Here is a 23675-nt window from a genome sequence, read left to right on the forward strand (position 1 = left end):
TGAAACCTCAAAATGTGGTTTCTCAGAAAATTAGAAAGTAAAATCATCTTTATAAAGCTTGGCAGCAGAGGGAAGCTTGAAGTTCTCTATAAGTTCCTGGTAGACGGCTGACCAACACCATCACACGACATATGGCTCCGCAAATTATCTGTGACTGTGGAGACTTTACACAGTACCTCAAGCAGCTTGGACTCTGTGACTCTCCACTCCTCATCCAGACTTTGGGACCATTTAAAAAGAGGATGTTGGACAACTGAGCAGCAGTCCAGTCTAGAGTTGCACAATATATCGTCATTGCAGTATTTGTTGGCTAATGTATTCCCTCTGTCTTGAGCTCAGACCTTGCATGAGGATGAAATATTCAGCCTGGTGGATGGTGTGTCACTGCAGTAGATGGATAGACCTGACACAGATTACAGTGCATACAATGTTAAAGGTCACTGAGCATGTGGGAAGGACAGACGGAAGACAGGAGAAGGGAAAATATGGATTTATCACAACAGATAACACGAGGACTGCAACAGTAAGAGCTCATCTCCTGGAAATGTCTGTGTGTTGACCTTCTAAATGTTGCAAAAATTCTTTAAGGGACTTTCAAGTCCTCTCAAGGCTGAGGTAATCCTTGTACATTTTTGTACTGTGATTTCTTTCTTCTACTCAACTTTCCATTAATCTGCTTGGTTAGAGGCAGCTGCTTCGGCAGGGACCTTTAGTGGCTTAGCCTTGATGTGGAGCAGTCCTCACCATTTTTATAGATGCATAGTGTATTATTACTGTATAATTATTTAAAATAAAGAGAAGTAAATGTTTGAAATTAATCACTTTGTCTGCAAAGAATCTCAGTTATATGAGTTTATATTTCATTACCTAAATTACCGAAATAACCAAACTTTTCAATGATATTCTGATTTCTTGAGATGCACCTGTAAAGTCAGAGTGACTTTCATACTTCAGGTTCAAAGATAATACCAACAAGTAAACACATTGGCTGAAATGATCGAAATTACAGTGAAAGACGATGCAGGTTGCTTTTGGAAAGAGATTTTCTTGTACACCACCATTCTTGATCTGTTATTTTAGTTCATGACGTCAAATAACCACAACATTTGATTATTGAGATAAAAATAGAATGATGTCTTGAGTAAATTAGATTAATACAAGTACTTTGTTCTTTATTATACCTTGTCCTGTCAGCAGCAATAGATTCAGACACTGCTTGAAATTTGAGCCTGAAAGCACTGTAGACATCAGTGGAAGATCTCGGCAAAAACGTCATCAACTCTGGATAAAATAGATGTTGTGACATTATAAAAGCTCTTTAAACCAAAAACGTTTTTGTTTATATTTCTATGTCATTTTGATTTAAATACCTGAAGCCATTTTGAAGATGTTCTCACTAGAACAAAAATATTGGTTGAAATATTTATAAAATTCTGCAGCATTATTTTACAACTAATGAGCTTAGTTTATAACAGATCACTGCCTGGATTTAATTTCAAAGAGAATCCCAGACAGCCTGAGTCAATTACAGAGGACTTTGCTATTCTGGGAAGAAGTGAGTGGATAAATTAATCAACTTAATAACTGTTTGTATGCAGGTAAATTACATGATCTTCAGTTTGAAACAAATGGGATTTTGTTTTTGAAGTCTCCTCAATGTGTCATCTGAAAACCATTGAGATAAATCATTGCTGCATCCACAAATCATCCACAAGATCCAGAGATCTGCTCTATTTTCACTGAAAATGGGCTGGGTATGCTCCAAACTAGAAAGATGAAAGGCAGATAAAAATGTTATGCACGAAGTAAGAAAAGACTTGAGAGAAAAATGGACAACTTTGGAAAAAGCCCACTTTTTGGCAGGAGTTAAAGGTTGCTTTCCAAAAAATCTCTCAGACTGATCATCAGCTCCTTTAACTGAAAAAATCCTCGACCACTGCCTTGTTGCTCTCCCAAATATTTAGTTTCCTCTTACTAGAAAAGGCTGTTCCTCATTAGAGCAAGCAGAGTTTCCAGCAGCATGTGGCAAACACTATCAGTAGTTGAGATAAGGAGACTGAAAGGGAATGTATTGTTTTGAGTCCTAGCTTACATTTTTCTGCCTTTCCCTTTTTTCACCGCTTGTCAGTTTACTGTACAGTAGTTGGCCCCCAGCTTGCCTGGTTCATGCGTTCTTTCTCCTTTCTGCCTCTGGGAGCTCATTTGTAGGATGTCAGTGTGCCTGGCTCAACATGCCTCCCTGTCCAAAGGTCCTGCTTTCAAAAGGAAGGAGACGTGTGGCTAGAGTGCCTTCAGAAGGTCTCTGACACAATCTTCAAGCTGTTTTTCAAAGAATGATGGAAGAGAAAAATGCTGCAGGCTGCTCAGATTACTTAACAGTCCTCTAAGCGAAGCTTCACTTGCTCTGAAAGATGTAAAATTTTAAGTCTTTGAAAGTCTTTTTGCTACAGTAGTGATTCCACACCTGATTATATGTAGACATCAAGAAACATCATCATGTAGCTGTCTTTTTAAAAACAAGGATGACAAAGCTTTTTTTGGAAGAAAAATGTGTTTTATAAATTATAAATTAGATTTCATTTGAGTTTTGAACCACAATTAAACATCAAGAAACATCGTAGGCATCTTTTCCACACAGTAAATGTTGTAAGATGTAATAATGATGTCTCATTATTAATAAAGTGGTTAGTGGTGAAGCTTTCTAGCTAAACAGCACATGATAATTGTATTTCATGATATTTAAGAAAAATTTATATTTTTGCCGCCCTCATGGAACCAACAGTTGAAAAAATAGTAGAATTGACAAATCCAAGGATATTTTTTGTTTTTGGGGTATGTAAACATCATCAAGTAGACGCATCGATTCTTCTGAAGACAAAAAAGATTTCACAAAAACAATAATTGTCCATCTCTAATGTCCATTTTCAATGTTGTGACTAAGACAGCTTTTTACTTTTCAGCCACATTTATTTATTATTTCAGTGGTGACCAAACGTTTTGTCATGTGTACCAGAATCATTAAGTCAGAGTACCCTGCAGAGTACCCTGCCTTCTTGGCGTCTCTGTCGGGGGTGCTGGATAGTGCCCCTCCCGGGGACTCCATTATTCTGCTGGGGGACTTCAACGCCCACGTGGGGAACGACAGTGACACCTGGAGAGGCGTGATCGGGAGGAATGGCCTCCCCTATCTGAATCCGAGTGGTGTTTTGTTATTGGACTTCTGTGCTAGTCACGGATTGTCCATAACGAACACCATGTTCAAACATAAGGGTGTCCATCAGTGGACTTGGCACCAGGACACCCTAGGCAGGAGGTCGATGATCGACTTTGTTGTCGTATCATCAGACCTTCGGCCGCATGTTTTGGACACTCGGGTGAAGAGAGGGGCCGAGCTGTCCACTGATCATCACCTGGTGGTGAGTTGGATCCGCTGGAGGAGGAGAAAGCCGGACAGACTCGGCAGGCCCAAGCGCATAGTGAGGGTCTGCTGGGAACGCCTGGCGGAGCCCTCGGCCAGGGATGTGTTCAACTCCCACCTCCGGGAGAGCTTCGACCAGATCCCGGGGGATGTTGGAGACATAGAGTCAGAGTGGACCATGTTCTCTGCATCTATTGTCGATGCTGCTGCCCATAGCTGCGGCCGTAAGGTCTGCGGTGCCTGTCGTGGCGGCAATCCCAGAACCCGGTGGTGGACACCGGCAGTAAGGGATGCTGTTAAGCTGAAGAAGGAGTCCTATCGGCTGTGGTTGGCTTGTGGGACTCCTGAGGCGGCTGACGGGTACCGTGAGGCCAAGCGTGCTGCGGCCCGGGCTGTGGCAGAGGCAAAAACCCGGGCCTGGGAAGAGTTCGGTGAGGCCATGGAGAAGGACTACCGGTTGGCCTCGAAGCGATTCTGGCAAACCGTTCAGCGCCTCAGGAGGGGGAAGCAGTGCTTTGCCAACACTGTTTATAGTGGGGGCGGGAGACTGCTGACCTCGACTGAGGACATTATCGGGCGGTGGAAGGAGTACTTCGAGGATCTCCTCAATCCTGCCATCACGCATTCCGTGGTGGAAACAGAGGCTGGGGACTCGGGGTTGGACTCTTTCATCACCCAGGCTGAAGTCACCGAGGTGGTTAAAAAGCTCCGCGGTGGCAAGGCTTCGGGGGTGGATGAGATCCGCCCTGAGTACCTCAAGTCTCTGGATGTTGTAGGGCTGTCATGGTTGACACGCCTCTTCAACATTGCGTGGCGGTCGGGGACAGTGCCTCTGGACTGGCAGACTGGGGTGGTGGTCCCCCTTTATAAGAAGGGGGACCGGAGGGTGTGTTCCAACTACAGGGGGATCACACTCCTCAGCCTCCCTGGTAAGGCCTACGCCAGGGTATTGGAGAGGAGAGTCCGACCGATAGTCGAACCTCGGCTTCAGGAGGAACAGTGTGGTTTTCGTCCCAGCCGTGGAACACTGGACCAGCTCTATACCCTCTACAGGGTGCTCGAGGGTTCATGGGAGTTTGCCCAACCGGTTCACATGTGTTTTGTGGACCTGGAGAAGGCATTCGACTGTGTCCCTCGTGATGCCCTGTGGGGGGTGCTCCAGGAGTATGGAATCGGGGGCCCTTTATTAGGGGCCATCCGGTCCCTGTACGAGCGGAGCAGGAGTTTGGTACGCATTGCCGGCACTAAGTCGGACCTGTTCCCAGTGCATGTTGGACTCCGGCAGGACTGCCCTTTGTCGCCGGTCCTGTTCATAACTTTTATGGACAGGATTTCTAGACGCAGCCAAGGGCCGGAGGGGGTCTGGTTTGGGGACCAGTGGATTTTGTCTCTTCTTTTTGCGGATGACGTAGTCCTGCTGGCCCCCTCTAGCCAAGACCTACAGCATGCGCTGTGGCGGTTCGCAGCCGAGTGTGAAGCGGCTGGGATGAGGATCAGCTCCTCCAAGTCCGAGGCCATGGTACTCGACCGGAAAAGGGTGGCTTGTCCTCTTCAGGTTGGAGGGGAGTTCCTGCCTCAAGTGGAGGAGTTTAAGTATCTCGGGGTCTTGTTCACGAGTGAGGGAAGAATGGAGCGGGAGATCGACAGACGGATCGGTGCGGCTGCCACAGTAATGGGGGCGCTGTGCCGGTCCATTGTGGTGAAGAGAGAGCTGAGCCGAAAAGCAAAGCTCTCAATTTACTGGTCGGTCTACGTTCCTACCCTCACTTATGGCCATGAACTTTGGGTCATGACCGAAAGAACGAGATCACGGATACAAGCGGCTGAAATGAGCTTCCTCCGTAGGGTGGCCGGGCACTCCCTTAGAGATAGGGTGAGGAGCTCGGCCATCCGGGAGGAGCTCGGAGTAGAGCCGCTGCTCCTCCACATTGAGAGGAGCCAGTTGAGGACGCCTTCCTCGGGAGGTGTTCCAGGCACGTCCCACCGGGAGGAGGCCCAGGGGACGGCCCAGGACACGCTGGAGGGACTATGTCTCTCGGCTGGCCTGGGAACGCCTTGGGCTCCCCCTGGAGGAGCTGGAGGAGGTGTCTGGAGAGAGGGACGTCTGGGCGTCTCTGCTGAGTCTGCTGCCCCCGCGACCCGGTCCTGGATAAGCGGAAGACGACGAACGAACGAACGAACCAGAATCATTAAGTCAAAAGTAAATTATGATTAAAAAAACCTAAATTCACAAAAAATTATATTATGATTTTTTTTTGTTATACCTGTTCAACCTATCTGATCACCGTTTGGGTTTAAATTGAAAAAATTGAAGGATATTAAGTCTATTCCTAGCAATAAAAACACAATTTGGTTCACTCTTTCTTTGAAAACGCTTGACCTATTTAGCCAATTTAATGAGAAGTTAAAAGCAGATTTGGGTGCACCAAAGTCTACTTTTAAATAAAGATCACTGGATAGATGTGGCTCTATTTACTGTGAAATTAAAGAAAATGTAAAAGCATAATTATTAAAAAATATATATTTTATGTGGTACCTAATTCTTTGGACAACTCTGTTTTACACATAGTTTAAACAGAAGAAAAAAATTGTCTTTATTTTGTTCTTTTGGTAAACAAAGTTGCCAAATACATCATGTACAAACATACACCTCAAAAGGACCTGCGGACAAAATTGTGTTTTTTTGTTGTCCAAAAACGTTTTTTACAATCAACCTTTATAAACTTTGGCAAAATGTGGGATTTATTCAAAAAATTTTAAAGTTCTAAAGCGGATTACCTCAATATTTAACAAATTATCACACTTAATGAGTTTCCTTTCCATGTTTAGATTCAGTGGCTGTTTAGCAGCTTAGTTACTTTTTAATATTTGTATACTAAAGAGTGCACAGATATTAATGACAGATAAGTCTAGAATAATGGTGTATTTGTAAGATTATTATGACATTAATAAGGAGCTTGTTATTGAACTGTGTTTGTCTTTAGGAAGCTGAACGGTACCTGACGAGGCACCGACTCGAACTGGAGCTCCTTCTAATGGGCAGCAAAATAATGGGTGTTGACTTCACAGAAGGGGTGAGTTATTTTAACTACAGTAACATCTGTAATTTAGTTTATTTTTTCTTGTTGCTTCTAATCTTTGAAGTGCATTGTAAATACGTAGTAGAAAGCTATCCTAGTAGTTTGGCCCAGACCCACTGTCCACATGTCTTGGAGCAGCAGCCGTCTGGCAGACCCACAATGCACCACTGTTTCTACATCCAACACCACCACCTGCTGGTCATACTAAGAACTTTTAATTTAACATGCTGCAAAATTCAAATAATCCAGCGTTTTTGTCTGTATTCCAAGTATATTTGTGGAGCAGTGCTTCTCGAGGCATTAAACAAGCTACTAGCAGCTTTCAATTTGTCTCTGATGCAGAATTACTGGAGTAGCACAGGTGGAAGGGATGATTCTAACAGGTACGTTTTAACGGCAAAAGCCCAAACCAGTATTTTCAAGTATTAATTGAGTTCTTTAAAACGCTTGTGTGGTGCCTGTATGAACTCACTAAGAGTCTCTCTCAGGTACAAGAGTTATAGCTCGTTTCTCCTCAGGATTCCTTCTGGCACTGATGGTTGGATGGAGTACGTTCCCATCTCAGAGAAGAAGAACATGACTGTGATTGTTTCACAGCAGCTTAAAGAAGGTAAGTCAGTGAGAGGCTGTTAATAAAGATGGATTATTATAACGGTTAATAAAATGCTATGAGGTTTAATTAAAGTGCTTCTGTGGTGTAGGTGGCCACTTGTTATATGACAGTGTGCAGCTGGTGCAGAACTCTGCGGCTTTAAACGGGACCCAGCGGGTGCTCCTCGATCAGGTTATATCTGAGGAGAAGTGTGCAGAGCTCAGAAACCTGGCACATGTAGGTACATTATAAAGTTATGAAGTAAGGGCTAGTCTTACATATAAACCCAACTCTTTGCTGGTTCAGTGAATAAAATGTATCTAAAGCCTATTTGTGGCTTTATTTTGGTTTTCCAGGCTGTCACCATGGCAGGAGACGGTTACAGAGGGAGGATGTCTCCACACACTCCTAACGAGAAGTTTGAAGGAGCCACTGTACTGAAAACTCTGCAGGTATGCTGACCGCTAATGCAAACACCTTACTTAGTTCAAATGCACATTTCACATAAAGGATGCAGGATTCTCATTTTGAATGTTGCACACTGAATATTTATAACTACACCACATTCGCCCTGATTCTTGTTTGACTGAATTATCTCCTCCCTGCAGTACGGATACGAGGGCAGAGTGCCCATGAGCAGCGCTCGACTCTTCTATGATACCAGCGAGCGAGTCAGAAGGATCGTGGAGTCCTACTTCATGCTGAACACTACGCTGCACTTCTCCTACACACACCTGGTTTGTCGGACAGCCATCACAGGTTACTAATGCACGCAGTCAGTCATCATAAATGCCCCAAAAGCCCACAGTATTTTATACAGGATTATTTAGGTGACACTTTGTAAGCAGTGTGAAACATTTAGGTCAGTTTGTAGGCAAAAATATATTATAGTCTTTTAAATGCCGCAAAACTGAGGGGAAATGAAAAATTGCTTTCATCTTCTCCCAACTAATACATGTAAGATACATTCAAACATCCCAATGTCCATTTATTTATTTATTTATTTATTTGTTTTCTGTTTATCATTTCTTGTTCCTTAGGCCAACAAGATCATAGAAATGACCTGAGCCATCCCATCCATGCTGACAACTGTCTGTTGGATCCGGACGCCAACGAGTGTTGGAAAGAACCACCTGCATACACATACAGAGACTACAGGTGGGAAATATGATGTGTGTTTTTACAGCATGATTTAATCTAATAAATTATATAATCTCCTGCTGATCTAAGGTCCTTTTACTTTTTCAGTGCTCTGTTATATCTAAATGGAGATTTTGATGGAGGAGAGTTTATATTCACAGAAATGGATGCCAAAACAGTCACGGTGAGAAAGTTCTTAGGGGTTATAATAACCAAAGTTCTTATTTAACTTTAAAATTTCAGTTTTAAAGAAAAGAGAGACCATCAGAAATATATATGTACATATTCAGCATGCACAGATCATTATGAATAAACAATAAAATAATAGTTTTTCAGCTAGCTTACAGGTGCCTCAAGAAGAGAAGCATACAGCACTATTCACTCCCAGTGTGCCTCATTTCATTTTGTATTTTTAAACAAACATATTAAAACCTAAACTTTATGCTATTTGAATTTTTTTTAAATTCATGTTTAGCATCAGTTAGAGTCATTTGTGGGGTCATCCAGCAGAAACAAAATGTGGAGGATAGTCTTAATGAAGTGATACTATGTAGAAACATCATTTAGATCTAATTTCTGTCCTCCTCTGTTTCATATTTTTTCTATTTTACCTGCAGGCATCAATAAAACCAAAGTGTGGTCGGTTGGTGGGTTTCTCATCAGGGGGAGAGAATCCACATGGCGTGAAAGCCGTCACCGGTGGGCAGAGGTGTGCTGTGGCTCTGTGGTTCACCTTAGATCCGCTCTACAGAGAACTGGTAAATAGCCTTTAAGGTCACTTCAATTATTAGCCTGGTTTCAGTTTTACCTACAGTTTCTTGGAAAATTATTCAAACCCCAGGAATATTTTACAGCCACAAAGTTAAAGCTAATTAATTAGAACTCTGTGATGGATCAACATTAATAATTATTCTATATTTGTGGAGTGGACAGATAAGAGTACAGGGGTTATTTGACAAACAATCATCTGAAATTAGGCCTTTCTTTCATCTTTAACCCACAGTGAGTCATTAGTTTGTTAAATCCCTTGTGCTGGAAGAAAAGCTGTGAGTCTTTTGGAGTATATAACTTACTAATCTTTAGTGATTCAGTGCAACTTTTTAATGTACCAGATAAAACCAGATCAATGATTCAGATAAAGGAAACTGCATTCCTATGAATTGTCTTGTAGGATTACTCATCATGTGCTAGAATCTGACTTCCACATCCGAGTCACCATCCTAAAATTTGCACGCATATTTATAGTAACATATAAGTATCAAAGTAATACTACACTATATGCGCAGTGTTTTCTGTTATGATTCTATTTTAACATATAATAGTTAAAAATAGATTGTTGGTTGGTAAACTCAGGGTACAGCAACCAAATTAACTAACCCAACTGGGAATCTATATAATAATTATCAAATATATATAACTCATCCAATATATTTAATGGTAATTGTTGTAAATAGCTGTAAAAATGTAAAAGAAAGTATTTTTTTCTTCTTTATTTTCTGTCTCATCTGGGTGTTTTTGTCTCTCTCTGTCCAGGAGAGGCTGCAGGCAGATGAGGTGATCCAAGCTTTGGACACAAAGTCTGTTTGGGGTCACGGCCTTAACATCAACCCTAAAGATGAACTTTGAAGCAGTATAACAAACACATTTCTTTCCTATCCTTTTCAATGAAACTCCTCAATAACGTTTACTATTTATTGAATGATGTTCAGAACATTTCTATTTTTGTGTTGTGCTATACTGAAGTGCAACGTTAATAAAAGTGTTTTTGTGTTGTCAGTTTTATGTTTTTCATCACATTTGTGCTTACTTTTTGATCCTTAATTTTCCAGTTATGTCTTATTGCTTGGTGTATTTTCTTCTGTGAACTGTGAAGTTGATGTTTCACTGTTTTGGGTTGGGATTGTTTCTGATCTTCGCAAATAACTGAATCAAGAATGAGATTTTTACTGGTCGGGTACAAAGTATGTCTGATACCTTTACCACAACTAGTTCTGCTATATATATATATATATATATATATATATATATATATATATTACTAACACTAAGATGTTACTCAGTTTTTCAAATTGCCAGTAATAACTATTTACAAAGTAGGTGGTACACTGCTTTTCTATTTCAGAAATGGCAATAATTGAAACTTCTTCCATGCTGAATACATTATTTTTTTAACACAGCATAGTACAGTTTTGCACATTCAGTGAAATGAGAATGGCGAGCGTATGTGTTTCATATTTATTTATGTCTTTATATTTTTGCATTTGAAATGAAAACATGTTTTCCATAAAAGATGCCAGTTGTTCCTGTTTCAAGGAATATATATTTTATATTTAAACATGTTTGTGTTTATGATGATGATGATAATGATGATGCACTGTAAATCCAAACATAAAGGAGTAGCTTTGTGTTCTTATGTGCTCACCAGAATTGTATTAGTGCCTAAAAAGGCTGGCCACTTCTTTTTAAAGATTATGTAATGTGGATGAAATGGATTTGTATATGCATACAAATAAAAAAATATTTAAAGTGGTTTGCAATTTGTTTATATATTCATTGTTTAGATTTAAAATTAAACATCACGAGTTCAAAACATATTTAAGTTCAAATTGTGTGAGGGGAAAATTCTCCATCACTCAGGTCAGTGCAATATAGTACTTTAATACAAGGCAACTGGACCTCCTTGTAAAGGTTGAGGGTGTTGAGAAAGTCCCCCCCGCCTTTTCACACAGCTTGTGGTCTTGTCTGCCATCAGGCCGTTTTTAATAAAGCAATTCTGCAACAGATGGAATCTCTTGTTTTTCCTCATGTTGTAGAGCAAATCTGCCTCTGACACTGTAAATTATTATTTTTATGTTTTTATTATTAAACCTTTACTTACCAGGCAAAACATTAAGAACAATTTCTTATTTACAATGTTAACCTTAAAGTGTTAAAACACTTTAAAGGACAAATGAGCAGAGGACAACAAACATCTACAACATACAACAAGCAATGCGCTCAAAGCAACCAGACCCACCATAGTGTCTGCTTAAGCTGCCAAGACAGTCTTCTAGAAATATCTGGTAGCTCAATGCTAGAATTTGCCAAGGGGACAGCAACAAGACCAACTGTGTACAAACCCTGATGCCAACTGCTACTGCCATCCACTTTGTCAGTGCACATATTAGTTCAGTGGACATAGCAGTTAGATTAGACAGTTAAAGTTTCATGTGTTCTTATATATGTTCTCAGACAACTAATAGTTTTAAGGGGAAAATTCAGATTTTTTTAAATTGTGGTTTGTTTAGAAATTATGATGGGAAATTAAATAAAATCACTTTGCAGCAAAAGACCCATTACAGACCACTGCTAAAACCATTGTAATGGGGTTTGTATAGCTACAGTGGTTTCAAAACGCCCTCCTTAAGCTGCATCAGGCTTTTAAAAGTGAACCACTAGGGCTGACCACATCCCACAACAACATGCACTTGTTAAATGAAGCCAGCTTTGCAGATCCACCAAGGGGCTCTGAAAGGGTCTATGGGAAAGATTTGTTTTCCAGCTGACAATGAATAAGAGAGTGGCTTTGACAAAGCAAAGCTGTGGTAAATGTCTCCAGTCTCAAAGTCAGTATAGTTCATGCAAAAGTTTTATAACAAATCTTAGCACCGCCAACCTGCTGGCAACTAGTTAAAGTCAACTAGTCAAGTGATTTGTTTTTCTGCAAAGCTGCCTTTATTAAGCATGACCGCATGTGGGCCACTGGAGTGGTGGACTTTTAAAACATCTTTTTTAGGCTGTATCACCCTTTCTGATGTCAACCACTTAAGCCAACCACATCCCACAACAACACGCTGTACCTAATGAAGCCAGCTTTGCAGAACCAGTAAGTGACAGCACCACTGGTTCGCTGCTCACACTTCCCCCACTTGACACTTAGTTCCCAACTCTACTCTGTGATCACTCCTTTGGCAGTTAAAAGATGTTGCTGACAGAAAAATTCATTCTCCACTAATTTGCAGAACATATCAAGATCCTGGCTAACTTACATTGTAACTCCACATAGAGAATTCAGCAATTGTGAAGGTAAAGTTATTTGCTACAAACTTTATTATTCTTGTAAAGTAGACAAATTTATAGAGATTTGATTCCTCAGTTTTGACTTAGTAAAAGTCTTCTTGGTAATGAGTAAAAAAGATTGTCCTAATAGTAACAATGCACCATCATTGTCAGGTTCCTCCTAAAGTCTTCTCTTGAGTTCAAGTTAGTATTCTAGATGATAATCTCTCCATGACTTTGTGTCATGATTCGCCTGTTTGGTGTTTGAGATTGAGTTTCTTTATGGATATACTCCCTCCCTGTTATTTATATTCTTTAGTTGCTGTTATTGTAGTTCATTCATCGTAGATTAATGTTCTTGGTTTATTCTTGTGTTTAGATATATTCTTGTTACTTCTCAGTGTTAATTAGCCTCCCTCCTTCAGTTTTTCTGCATTCTCCCTGTGACCAGCTGCTCCACATTTCATCTGATTAGCTCCTCTAATTCATTGGTCATTTCTCCACCCTGCCCCTGTATTTATACGTCTAGTTTTCATTGATTGCCACTGGATCCTCCTGTTTGTCATGCCAAACCTGTCCATGACTGTTTGCCTGCCCATTCTAAGCCCATCCCATCACTCTGCTCCATGTTCTGTTTTCACTCCTTTGTAAGTTTTCAGTTCTATTATTAAATACATGACTCACCATGAGGCTGCCACGCTGCTGTCTGCACGTTGGTCCTACAAATCACCACCTCAGCATAACAACTTGTGGTTTAGTCATATGCTCGAGGTTGTCTTCATAAAATATCCTTACTAGATATCCTGATACATGTTTTTACCCTTTGTTCGTTGTTTTCTGTCTGCATCATTATTAGTTGTGACATGTCCAATACATATTCACACAAACACTCACATTTCAATCTTTTTCTGTCATTGTCTGGGCCCTTGGTCATGTTAATTTCTATCATTAGTTTTATTTTTATAAGGAATAGTTTCTGTTTGGCCACTCTGTCTTAAAGACCTAATAAGGGAAAAGCTAAACCAATAGTTTTCCTCCTGTAAAATCCCAGAATCCACAAAAAAGCCTCCATTTATTTCTTGTTGCTGGTTCTCTGTCTAAATTACCTCCTCTGTCCCTTATTACTTGCTTTGATAATACTGTTGGTTTTAATAGAGGCTGCTATCATACTGCTTAAAGAGCTGTAAACAATTTTACCTAAGAATTCTGACAATTTTAACAAACTTTCAAATGTCTGGTCTCAGTCTTAAGGATACATGTTTAATTTAACATGGATCATAAATTTTCAAACTAAATTTACAGAGGATGGAGATTTTTAGTTAAGCTCAGATCAATGTTTTGACATGACCATGTTCCACTAAAGCTATATTTACAAGTTCAAAAATAGGACTGAGAGCTTTGGAAAGCACCAAAGATCAGCTTGAAATGTAACTCACCAGCTGCAGGACGAACCTATGTTTGAGATTAGTGTACTTGGCTTTATTTTGTCACAGTAGGGGGCCCAGCACCAACCAGGTCTCCTTAAACACAACATCAACATATTTGTGCTTATCTGTAACACAATAAGCTAAAAGAAATATTACATCTTAGGACATAAATCAGTAAATAAAGTTTTTCAACCCATCAGAATGATCTCGGTCGACATGAAATTAATCAAACACTCTGATCAAAGGCATACAGTGTGAAACCATGAATTTTAGGAAGAGCCTCATACACAGTAATGTGCATCTGTTGTTACACAGAATATGAATCATAGTAAAAACAAATTCACTCAATACACTGGATACTTTCTCAAAGTCTGTTTTATATGAGAGGAGGTCACTGTGGTTTATATATCTTAGACATATATTTTAACAAAGCACATAAATAAAAATAATACATCAAGACACAGAATAAACACATGAATAATATTTCATACATACTTTATAAACAGATATATATCATAAATTGAATGTCAATTTAAATTCTGATAGGAGCTGTACGTTGTATGAATTAGGAGGCTGTCTTGGGCTTGTTCAGCTCAGAAGCGGTAGACAACCTGCTCCATGAACCGGAAGGGCTTGGTTTCATTGACGGTGCACATCAGGTCCCTCATGCGGCGTGCACGCCGCTCCTCCAGCACCAACCTGCGGGAGTGCTCTCTGGCTGCCTGCTGCTCTGCTCGCTTTTCAACCCGTTTCTGCTTCAGCCACCTGAAAAAAGAACGAAAAGGGGTGATTTCAACACGATATTAATTAGTCAAGTGATAAATATTTTTATTGCTCTACAGTCCAGGTCCATATAGATGCCCTAAGGGGAGTGTTTGAATCATTGTCTTTGTTAAACCTTTAACTTATTAAACTTTCTCTCCGCTTTAAATTAGAAGAACAAAATACAAACATCACATATTTCACACTAGAAAACCGAACAATAGTCACTGATTTTACTGCCTCCTCATAAATACTCTCCATAGCACTGTTTTTTTTTTTGTCAACTTCTCTCAAACTTAACCCCATTCACCAGGTTTTAGACAGACTAAAACACTTCTGTTAGTCTGCAATACCCAAGCAAAATGAGAAACTGAACAAAGGTGTGATTAAGTAGTTAGTTTAGTTGTCTGTCTCCATATAAAATGCTTGTGTACATTGCAGACTCCAGTAGAGTGAAAACCGAGACCTTTACTTGGACATGAACTACATTGCTATGGCCAAGATATCTGCACAATATCAAACGTTTGGTTTGTTACTACTATTACGGACTTTAAAACAGGTAAAGGGATCAAACTCACAGTTTGAAGGCACGTTCACACTCTTCGCGGCTGTGCAACAGGTAACTACTGTCCTCCTCAAGTTTCCTGAGCTCCACAAGCTGCCTCTCTTTCTGCTGCTGCTCATGTTTCCTCTGAAGCCACAACTTAAAGGCCTCCTCTGGGTCACAGGAGTCTCTCTGAGAGCAGAAACAGAGACAATTCAAAAATATTTGTGAAACATTTTTCCTTCTTAGTTGGAAAGTTTCTATCAGCATTATAACTTTTGAGGAGGCATAATAATTTTAAGGATCCTCAGTTTATTTCTAAGTATGACAGGAAAGGCAGAAAATATGACTTGTCTATCCAGTGAAGTAAGTTTTAATGTGGACTGAGGGGCTGCCAGCCAGGAAAAAAAAAACGCATGCTCCTAAATCAACACCTTCTAAATATGTAAGCCTAATGCCTCCTGGAGAAAACATTTATGGTCAAATGGTGGCAAAACTAGACAAAGATTCAGGCTTTTTGGACATAGTAGTGAAAGGTATGTTATGAGGATTCAAAAGGAGGTCTTCAAACCCAAGAACACAACCAACTGTCAAGCATGGTGATGGTAGCATCATGCTGAGGGTCTGTTTCAGTGTTCAACTTGACTTGAAATCAACACCTAAATAGTTGACACATTGTCAAAAGTTCCCAAACATACATCAAAACTGGTTTTGGAATTGATTCTAAATCTTACAAAAATGTTTGGACTGTGCTTAAAAACAATGTCCAAACCTCGAAGGAAAACAAAAATACTGAGCTCTCTGTAAGTTTGGGCCTGTATAAGTAGACAAAAACTGAAACAAGTTAAAAGTTGTGCACCAACTTGAAAAGCTTAATAATAAATTAATGTAAGAATTATTGATTGGATTACAATCCATTTTATTACATTTATGCTGTTAATGTGTGCATGGAAACTTCTATATGACACTGTAACTATAACCACCTTTTCTCACCCTCAAAAAATATAGTAGCTAATGTTCCACATTGATCATTGCTTTGGTTATTATAACCCCTAAGAACAACAACTGTCATTTTGGACTTAAAAAGTCCTGCATTGGGCCTCTCATTCACCCATATGGAGCCAAATTATGGCTATATTTTTTAATGACTGCTGCTCTGCAGCTGCAGGCCTGGGAAAACGTTTCCTCTGAAGAAATTAGAATGAGACTTCAAGCTTCAGGACAAGATTGGATCATTCTTGTTGTGCCTGTGGATTAGTATTTGATAGGTTTTCTGCTGCCTACTTTAGTATTCATCCTCTCTATCTCCTGGGCATGTTGGATCCTTCTTTCCTCATGAAGCTGCTCTCTTTTCTTCATCAACCACGCTTTGAAGGCTTGCTCATTCTCCTGTCTCTTTAACTCCTCTTCCTCAAGTTTCCTCTGCTCTGCCTGACAAGAACAAAAAAATTGATGTGAAAATTTTTTACCAGTGTGAGAACTATAATATGTTTTTGCAAATATATAATGATTTATCTTTTATTAGTAGCTCACACCTCTCTGGCAAGCCTCTCCTTCCTCTCCTGGATCTTCTGCAGCAGCTCTTTCTGCTGTGGAGACAGCGTATAAGTGACCTGGCAGGGTGTTCCCGTTGCAGACTGCACCCGCCTCTTGCTGTTTCTCCTCTGGCTTATTCTCTGGCTGTGGCTGGCTGAACTAGGTCGGATCCTAGGCTGAGTTGGGGGTCGCGGGGCTCGAAGTTGATCGATGCCCAGGTGGAAGGAGGATGAGCCGATACGGAGCTGAGGGGAGGAGAATGAGCTGTAGGTTTTCCCAACCTGCTGGTGGATACGTGGTGAAGACTGTGTACTGTTACCTAAGTTGTTTGCTATAGGAGGGAGGACACTCTGATTCTCCACATCCTTCATGCTAACAAGGTCAAACTTCCCATCTTTTTCCACAAGCACTTTACTCTCCTTAGTTTCCTGAAGTTCCTCACTGTTAGATCCTCTGAATCCCTTGCTTTCATTACGTGGAGAAAGTTTTAACTCAGACATCTTCCCTAACACCTCAATGTCTGCATCTGCTCTGTCCTTGCTGCTGTTTTCACCATCAATCTCAGTGCTGTTACTATCTGCCTGAAAATGGAGTGGGGGCACAACCAGGTCTACCAAAGTCTCTTTGAAATGAAGCCGCCTCCGTCTGGTTATATCTGGCGTTTCCTGTTCCTGCAGCTCCTTGTTTGCTTGCTGGATTTTCTCCAAGATGTACTTCTTTTCCTCATATGTCTGCTCATCTGTCTCAGGAGGAGGTGGTACCACAGGGGATGATTTACTTGCACTCTCCTGGTCTATGTCGTACTCTAATGGCTCCATAGGAGAGGGCCACCTCTCTTCATCCTCTATCACGGGGTCTGGTTTTTGGCCCCTGTTTTCATTTCTTTTCTCTTCTCCTGGTTTCTCATATTCCTTTAGCTCTTTGTCTATTTCTGCATCTATGTCCTCATAGTCAGAGCCCTGTGAGGTAGAGAAGGTAGACATATAGCTTTCATTACTAGGTTGTAATGTAGATAAAAGACCAAGATCAACACTTAGCCGTTGATAATCTGCTGGTGTGATAACAGATATGTCTGTTTGCTCATCAATATTGCATCGAGCAGTGTCAGAGTGAAAGTATGCCACTGTATGTGAAAAGCATTGGTTTCACATGTGAGCAGTGAGATGTGCCAGGTCGTGTAACTCAATGCTATTACCTATCACACCTTAAAGGAGCTCTGAGGGTTAGTGCCACATTCAGTACACAATACAGGGGAACTACAAACCTACAGTGCCTTGCAATAGTATTCATACCCTTGAACCATTTTAGTTTTATATTTACAAATAAAAGTGAGGATGGACAATTACTGCATTGTTTATAGTTTTAAATTGAATATTGTTATTTGTGATAGGATTTGTGATTTATTATCAATATAATATAACATAATATAATATAATATTTTTACAGATAAAATCACCCATTCTTAACATATTCAACCCCCTTTAATCTGATAACACTGAATGAAATGCAGTGCACCCAACTGACTTCAGAGGTCACCTGATAAGTACATGGGCTCCACATGTGCGTTATTTAATCTCAGTATACATAAAGCTGTTCTGTGAAGGCCTCAGAGGTTCACTAGAGAACATTAGTGAACATAAACACAGCAAACAGGTCAGGGATACAGTTGTGAAGAAATGTAAAGCAGGGTTAGGTTTAAAAAAACAATATCATGAGTTCTGAACATCTCACAGAGCAGTGTTCAATTCATTATTCAATTCAATTCAAAAATACTTTATTAATCCCAAAGGGAAATTAAATGTTGTTATAGCTCATATTATGAAGGTTTCTTCAAAGAGCCGTTGTAGATGCTGATGGCTGTGGGCAGGAAGAATCTCCTGTAGCGCTCCGTCTTACAGCAGATATGAAGAAGCCTCTGACTGAAGACACTCTGTTGTTGTAGGACAGTCTCATGAAGAGGATGCTCAGGGTTCTCCATAATGTTCTTCATTTTATGAAGAATCCGTCTTTCCACAATGATCTCCAGAGGTTCTAGAGGAGTCCCCAGAACAGAGCCAGCCTTTTTTTATCAGCTTGTTGAGTTTTTTTAAGTCCCTGGCTCTGATGCTGCTTCCCCAGCAGATGATGGCAGAAGAGATCACAATTTCCACAACAGACTTATAGACGATATGCAGCATCTTGCTGCAAACACCAAAGGACCTAAGCTTCATCAAGAAGTACAGTCTGTTCTGTCCCTTCTTGTAGGTGGCTTCACAGATGCATCTCCACTTCAGTCTGTTGTCCAAGTGAACAGCGAGGTATTTATACTCCTCCACCACCTCCACTTCTTCTCCCATGATGGAAATAGTTTTTGACTTATTCCTGTTTCTCTTAAAATCTACAATCATCTCCTTTGTTTTAGTCACGTTCAAAATGAGATGATTGTTTCCACACCATGCCACAAAGCGGTCCACCAGCTTCCTGTACTCATCTTCTTGTCCATCTCTGATCCACCCCACGACTGCAGAATCATCCGAGTATTTCTGCAGATGACAAGAGTCTGTCTTGTACTGGATGTCTGAGGTGTACAGAGTGAAAAGGAATGGTGAGAGTACAGTCCCCTGTGGTGTTCCTGTGCTACTGACTACCTGGTTAGACTCACAACCCTTCAGTCTCACAAACTGTGGTCTGTTTGTCAGGTAGTCTTTGATCCAGAAGATTGTTGAGGCCTCCACCTGAGTCTTCTGGAGGTTCTGACAAAGCAAATCAGGGTGGATTGTGTTAAATGCACTGGAGAAATCAAAGAACATGATCCTCACAGTGCTGCTGGCTTTGTCCAGATGACAGTGGGTTTGTTGAAGCAGGTGTATGATGGCATCTTCAACTCCAACTCCACAGCGATAAGCAAACTGAAGGGGTCCTGATGGTTTACTGTTTGCTTACTCAGGTGGGCCAACAGGAGTCTCTCTAGGACCTTCATGATGTGAGATGTCAGGGCAACAGGTCTATAGTCATTGAGGACTGATGGGTGAGTTTTCTTTGGTACCGGAACAAGATAGGAGGTCTTCCACAACATCGGAACCTTCTTCTGGGCCAGGCTAAGGTTGAAGAGGTGCTGCAGAATCCCACAGAGCTGCTCTGCACAGGCCTTCAGGACTTTGCTGGAGCTTGTTCTCCAGCGTCTTCTTGTACACCTCCTTGCTGTCTCTTATCTTGACTTTAAGTTGTTTCTGTAAACTCTTCAATAATTCTCTGTCTCCCTCTCTGAAGGCTCTTTTTTTCTTGTTAAGCAGGTCCTTCAGGTCACTGGTGATCCAAGGTTTGTTATTGGGGAAGCATCTCACGGTTCTGGTGGGGATGATGTTATCCACACAGAAGTTTATATAGTCGGTTACACACTCAGTCATGGCATTGATGTCCTCTCCATGTGGCTGGCACAGTGCGTCCCAGTCTGTAGCCTCAAAGCAACCTTGCAAAGCTTCTTCAGCTTCCTGTGACCATTTTCTCACAGTCCTCTTTATTACCGGTTGCCTCTGAACAAGGGGCTTATATTTCGAGCAGAGAAAAACAAGATTGTGATCCGATTTGCCTAGAGGAGGTCTTGCTGTGGAGATGTATGAGTCCTTGACATTTGCATAAAACAAATCCAATGTTTTGTTTTCTCTGGTAGAGCAGCTGACAAACTGTTGAAACGTTGGAAGTGTAGCAGAGAGTGAAGCATGGTTAAAATCACCAGAAAATACCACAAAAGGGTTTTGTGTCTGTAGCTTAGCAACAACTGACCTGATGGCATCACATGTAGTGTCGGCAACAGTGGAAGGTGGAACGTAAACTGTTGCCAAAATAACACTGGTGAACTCTCTGGGTAAATAATATGTACAAAAACTTACTGCCAACAGTTCAATATCTGGACTACAGAGACGACACTTCACAGTTACATGTCCTGGATTACACCATCTGTTGTTCATAAGTACTGCCAGTCCACCTCCTTTACATTTGCCGCTCCTCTTTAAATCTCTGTCTGCTCGTATGGTTAAAAAGCCCAGCAGAGAGACGCTGGAGTCGGGGATATGATCCTGCAGCCATGTCTCAGTAAAACACATAATACTGCATGCCCGGTACTCTGGCTGGATCCTTTGTAGGGCTTGGAGTTCATCCAACTTGTTTCCCAACGATCTCACATTGCCCATCATAATCAATGGAAGAGATGGTTTGAACTTCCTCCTTCTCTCTCTTCTCTTAGCTCCTGCTCTGCATCCACGGCGTCTCCTTTTCAACTCATCAGGGATTTGGGGTTGTAGTTGAAGTATTATTTGAGCTTTTGAGATATTAATCAGCTGCTCCCGGTTGTAAGAAACAACCATGTTGCCATGGCAATGCATAATAACAAATGTCCAAAATTGGAAAGTATTAGTAAACATTCTCCAAGCTGCACAGCATCTGACACCGGAGGGGACGGTTGTCCAAAAAAAAAAAAAAAAAAATCAACTGTATCCACCACAAGAGGAATAGTTCCCAAAAAAGAATAAATCAGAATCAAAAGTAACAGAGCTACTCCAACCTGCTGCCACCTCAAGGTGGCAAGGTGGCCGCTCATCTCAGAGTGGAAGGATTAGGCTATAGCACAGTGGCAAACCTACCAAGAAATGCCATCCACCAGATCAGTCAAGAAGACCACTAATCAATGAAGCAGCTAAGAGCTCCATGTCAACTCTGGAGGAGCTGCAGAGATCTATACCTCAGGTGGGAGAATCTGTCAACAGGACAATTGTTTGTCATGCACTTTAAATTTGGCCATATTGAAGAGTGGCAAGTAAGAAAACATGGTGGTGGTAACAGTATGCAGTAGGGGTGCTTTTCCTCCGCAGAGAAAGGGAAACTGGTCCGTTATGCAAACGGATTAGGGTAAATAAAGGGCAATCCTGGAAGAAAACATCTTAGGTACTGCATAAAAGTACAACAAATTTAAACATAAAGGCAGAGTGGCAATGCAATGCTTATTAAACCATATTAATGTGTTAAAATAATCTAGTCAAACTTTTGACTTTAATCCAATTGAAAATCTGGGGTAAGGCTTAAAAATTGCTTTTAACAGTCTTTCTTAAGCCAATCTGCTTGAGCTTGAGCTAGTTTGCAAAGAGAAATTGGATAATATTTTAAGCCTCTAGATGAGGAAAGCTGATAGAGACATGCCCCAAAAGACTTGCTGCTTAAATTGCAGCCAAAGGATAAGACTCCCAAAGGCTAAATTCATGTGCATGCTGCACTTTTTATCAGATTTTTATTGGGTAAAATAAAGAAAAACCATGTATCCTTTTCCTTCCTCTCCACAATTATGTACTACTTTGTGTTGTTCTATCACATAAATAATGTTTGTAGTCGCAATGTGGCAACATGTTGAAGCCTCAAGAGGTATAAATATGTTTGCAAGACACTGTAGATTCACCCCAGAAAACAAAATGCATGGTTATCAAAACATATAAAAAAACAGGTGATGCAGCCAGTTACCTGCTCTTCACTAAGGCCCTCCTCACTGATTAGCCAGTCAAGATCCTTTTCAAAGTCATCTTCATACTCCTCCTGAGATTTGGTTGAAACTACCTCAGTCATTATTTCCTGATGAGAGACAAAAGGACACAAAATGTAGGAGAGATTTTGGTATAATTCTAAGCTATTTTTGCAAATGTATCTAATTGTTTGTGGCAATACCAACTTGCTAATCCACATTGGTTTTTGAAGACAAATCTCGAAAACAATATTCCCTTAATAAGTTTTTATTGTGATTCATGTTTTAGACCATCTTCATAGTAAATCTGTACTTTGGCTCTATGACTGTGCTATGTAAATATATACCTTTATTTGGAGGAAGTGTATGTATTTTCTTTGCATTTGTTTTTTGTCCAGCATCTCATAATAATATCAAATAAATACAAACCTAAGGCATATATATTTTATTTACTAATACTCTACTAGACTGGAGTCCAGTTGATATAAATTATTGAGAGTGTTCAGAGTGAAAGTGCTATTAAAGTTTTGTGACCTAGGCAAATGGATGTTAACATAAGGACATCATCTTAATTAGATAAATGGATTCAATCAGTGTCTGCTTAAAAAAGACTACAAATCTGGTGTTGTTGTTGTTATGACATTTACTTTAAAATTGAATGCCTACCTGCTTGGCTATGTTCATATACAAAAGTAATATATGAAATCCTGAAAAAGAAAAACTCCAATTGTATCGTAATTGATTTGTCGCCATCTGGTGAATAATAGCTGGTACTGCATAATCAGCAGCACTATTTCTTTTGAAACCATAAATCCAAATCCCGTAGCTAAAACAACGGTTATATGTTTATTTATTTTTTGCAAACAGTTGAAAGATGTAAGAATTTTCCCTGGAGTCATAACAAGGTGAGACGTAAATACCCTCATAACTGTAAGCCGGTTTATTTTTATAGCTCTGGGTTATAAAACAGGAAAAAAACGGAAAGTTGCAAGACCATCAATTAACATTTATCTTTTCCTCTTTCAGGGTAAACAGACAACGGTGATAAAAGATTTTTACCAAATGAATGTTAGCTTTTTAACTCACCAATTGCTTGAACAGTGACTTTCCGTCGATGAGTTGATGAAATCACTATCTTGTCGGGTTGTTTCGTTGTTATGTCTCCATCCTGTTGTCCCACATACTGCGTGGCAGGCTGTTAAACAACACCTGCGCTCATAATCTGGCCCGAGTCACTTCAGTTTAAAAGCTTTAATAGATCTGTCGTCATAGTAACCCACAACACGCTTTACTACATGCGCATGCGCGCAAACACGGCCAGAGCTCTCATCCACTCTGCTCTGAAGGTAAAATTTCATAAATACAGAACCATGTATTAAATTAGAATATTATTGAAAAATTTGTTTATTTCAGTGACTCAATTCACTAACTGAAACACATTGTAAAGATTAAATACACACAGACTGATGAGTCCAAACCTTTTGTTGCTGTTAATGGATGATTTACCACTTACAGCTAATGAAAACAGGACATTTGAGTTGAGAATATTGTATCACAGCAATAAAAAAATACAGAAATGTGGCCTAATATAATAAATATATATATATATGTATATGTATGTATATATACTTGCAATACATATCTATAGCCAAG

The 23675-nt window shown here is 40.3% G+C and overlaps 2 protein-coding genes across 2 annotated transcripts in view; one reads left to right on the plus strand and one right to left on the minus strand.

Annotated features, from left to right (window-relative positions):
- The window catches only part of p3h2 (prolyl 3-hydroxylase 2), an 80316-nt gene extending 69557 nt beyond the window's left edge, over positions 1-10759 (plus strand). The window contains exons 6-15 of the mRNA XM_047375336.1: positions 6403-6492; positions 6841-6881; positions 7017-7108; positions 7200-7327; positions 7447-7542; positions 7699-7849; positions 8131-8248; positions 8339-8414; positions 8848-8988; positions 9764-10759. Of these exons, the coding sequence (XP_047231292.1) occupies positions 6403-6492; positions 6841-6881; positions 7017-7108; positions 7200-7327; positions 7447-7542; positions 7699-7849; positions 8131-8248; positions 8339-8414; positions 8848-8988; positions 9764-9856 (1026 nt within the window). The 3' untranslated portion in view covers positions 9857-10759. The remainder of the gene's footprint in view (positions 1-6402; positions 6493-6840; positions 6882-7016; positions 7109-7199; positions 7328-7446; positions 7543-7698; positions 7850-8130; positions 8249-8338; positions 8415-8847; positions 8989-9763) is intronic.
- Positions 10760-14052: 3293 nt separating this feature from the next.
- On the minus strand, positions 14053-23295 carry ccdc181 (coiled-coil domain containing 181). Its single transcript, XM_047375870.1, has 6 exons — positions 23109-23295; positions 22025-22132; positions 16537-17496; positions 16286-16432; positions 15036-15193; positions 14053-14460 (listed from the first exon to the last, which is right to left on the minus strand). The coding sequence occupies exons 2-6, from the start codon at positions 22124-22126 to the stop codon at positions 14289-14291; spliced, it is 1539 nt and encodes a 512-aa protein (XP_047231826.1). The 5' UTR covers positions 22127-22132; positions 23109-23295; the 3' UTR covers positions 14053-14288.
- Between the last annotated feature and the right edge of the window lie 380 nt (positions 23296-23675).

The sequence above is a fragment of the Girardinichthys multiradiatus genome, chromosome 9, assembly GCF_021462225.1.
Source record: "Girardinichthys multiradiatus isolate DD_20200921_A chromosome 9, DD_fGirMul_XY1, whole genome shotgun sequence".
In the NCBI taxonomy this organism is placed as follows: domain Eukaryota; kingdom Metazoa; phylum Chordata; class Actinopteri; order Cyprinodontiformes; family Goodeidae; genus Girardinichthys; species Girardinichthys multiradiatus.

Bases quoted from the DNA above. Each gene is read 5' to 3' on its own strand.
- ccdc181 (XM_047375870.1), bottom strand. From the start codon at position 22,126: ATGACTGAGGTAGTTTCAACCAAATCTCAGGAGGAGTATGAAGATGAC. The intron at 17,497-22,024 runs GTAACTGGCTGC...TCTACCTCACAG, and splicing joins AGGGCCTTAGTGAAGAGCAG to GGCTCTGACTATGAGGACAT. The intron at 16,433-16,536 runs GTGTGAGCTACT...TGTTCTTGTCAG, and splicing joins AGGAGAGGCTTGCCAGAGAG to GCAGAGCAGAGGAAACTTGA.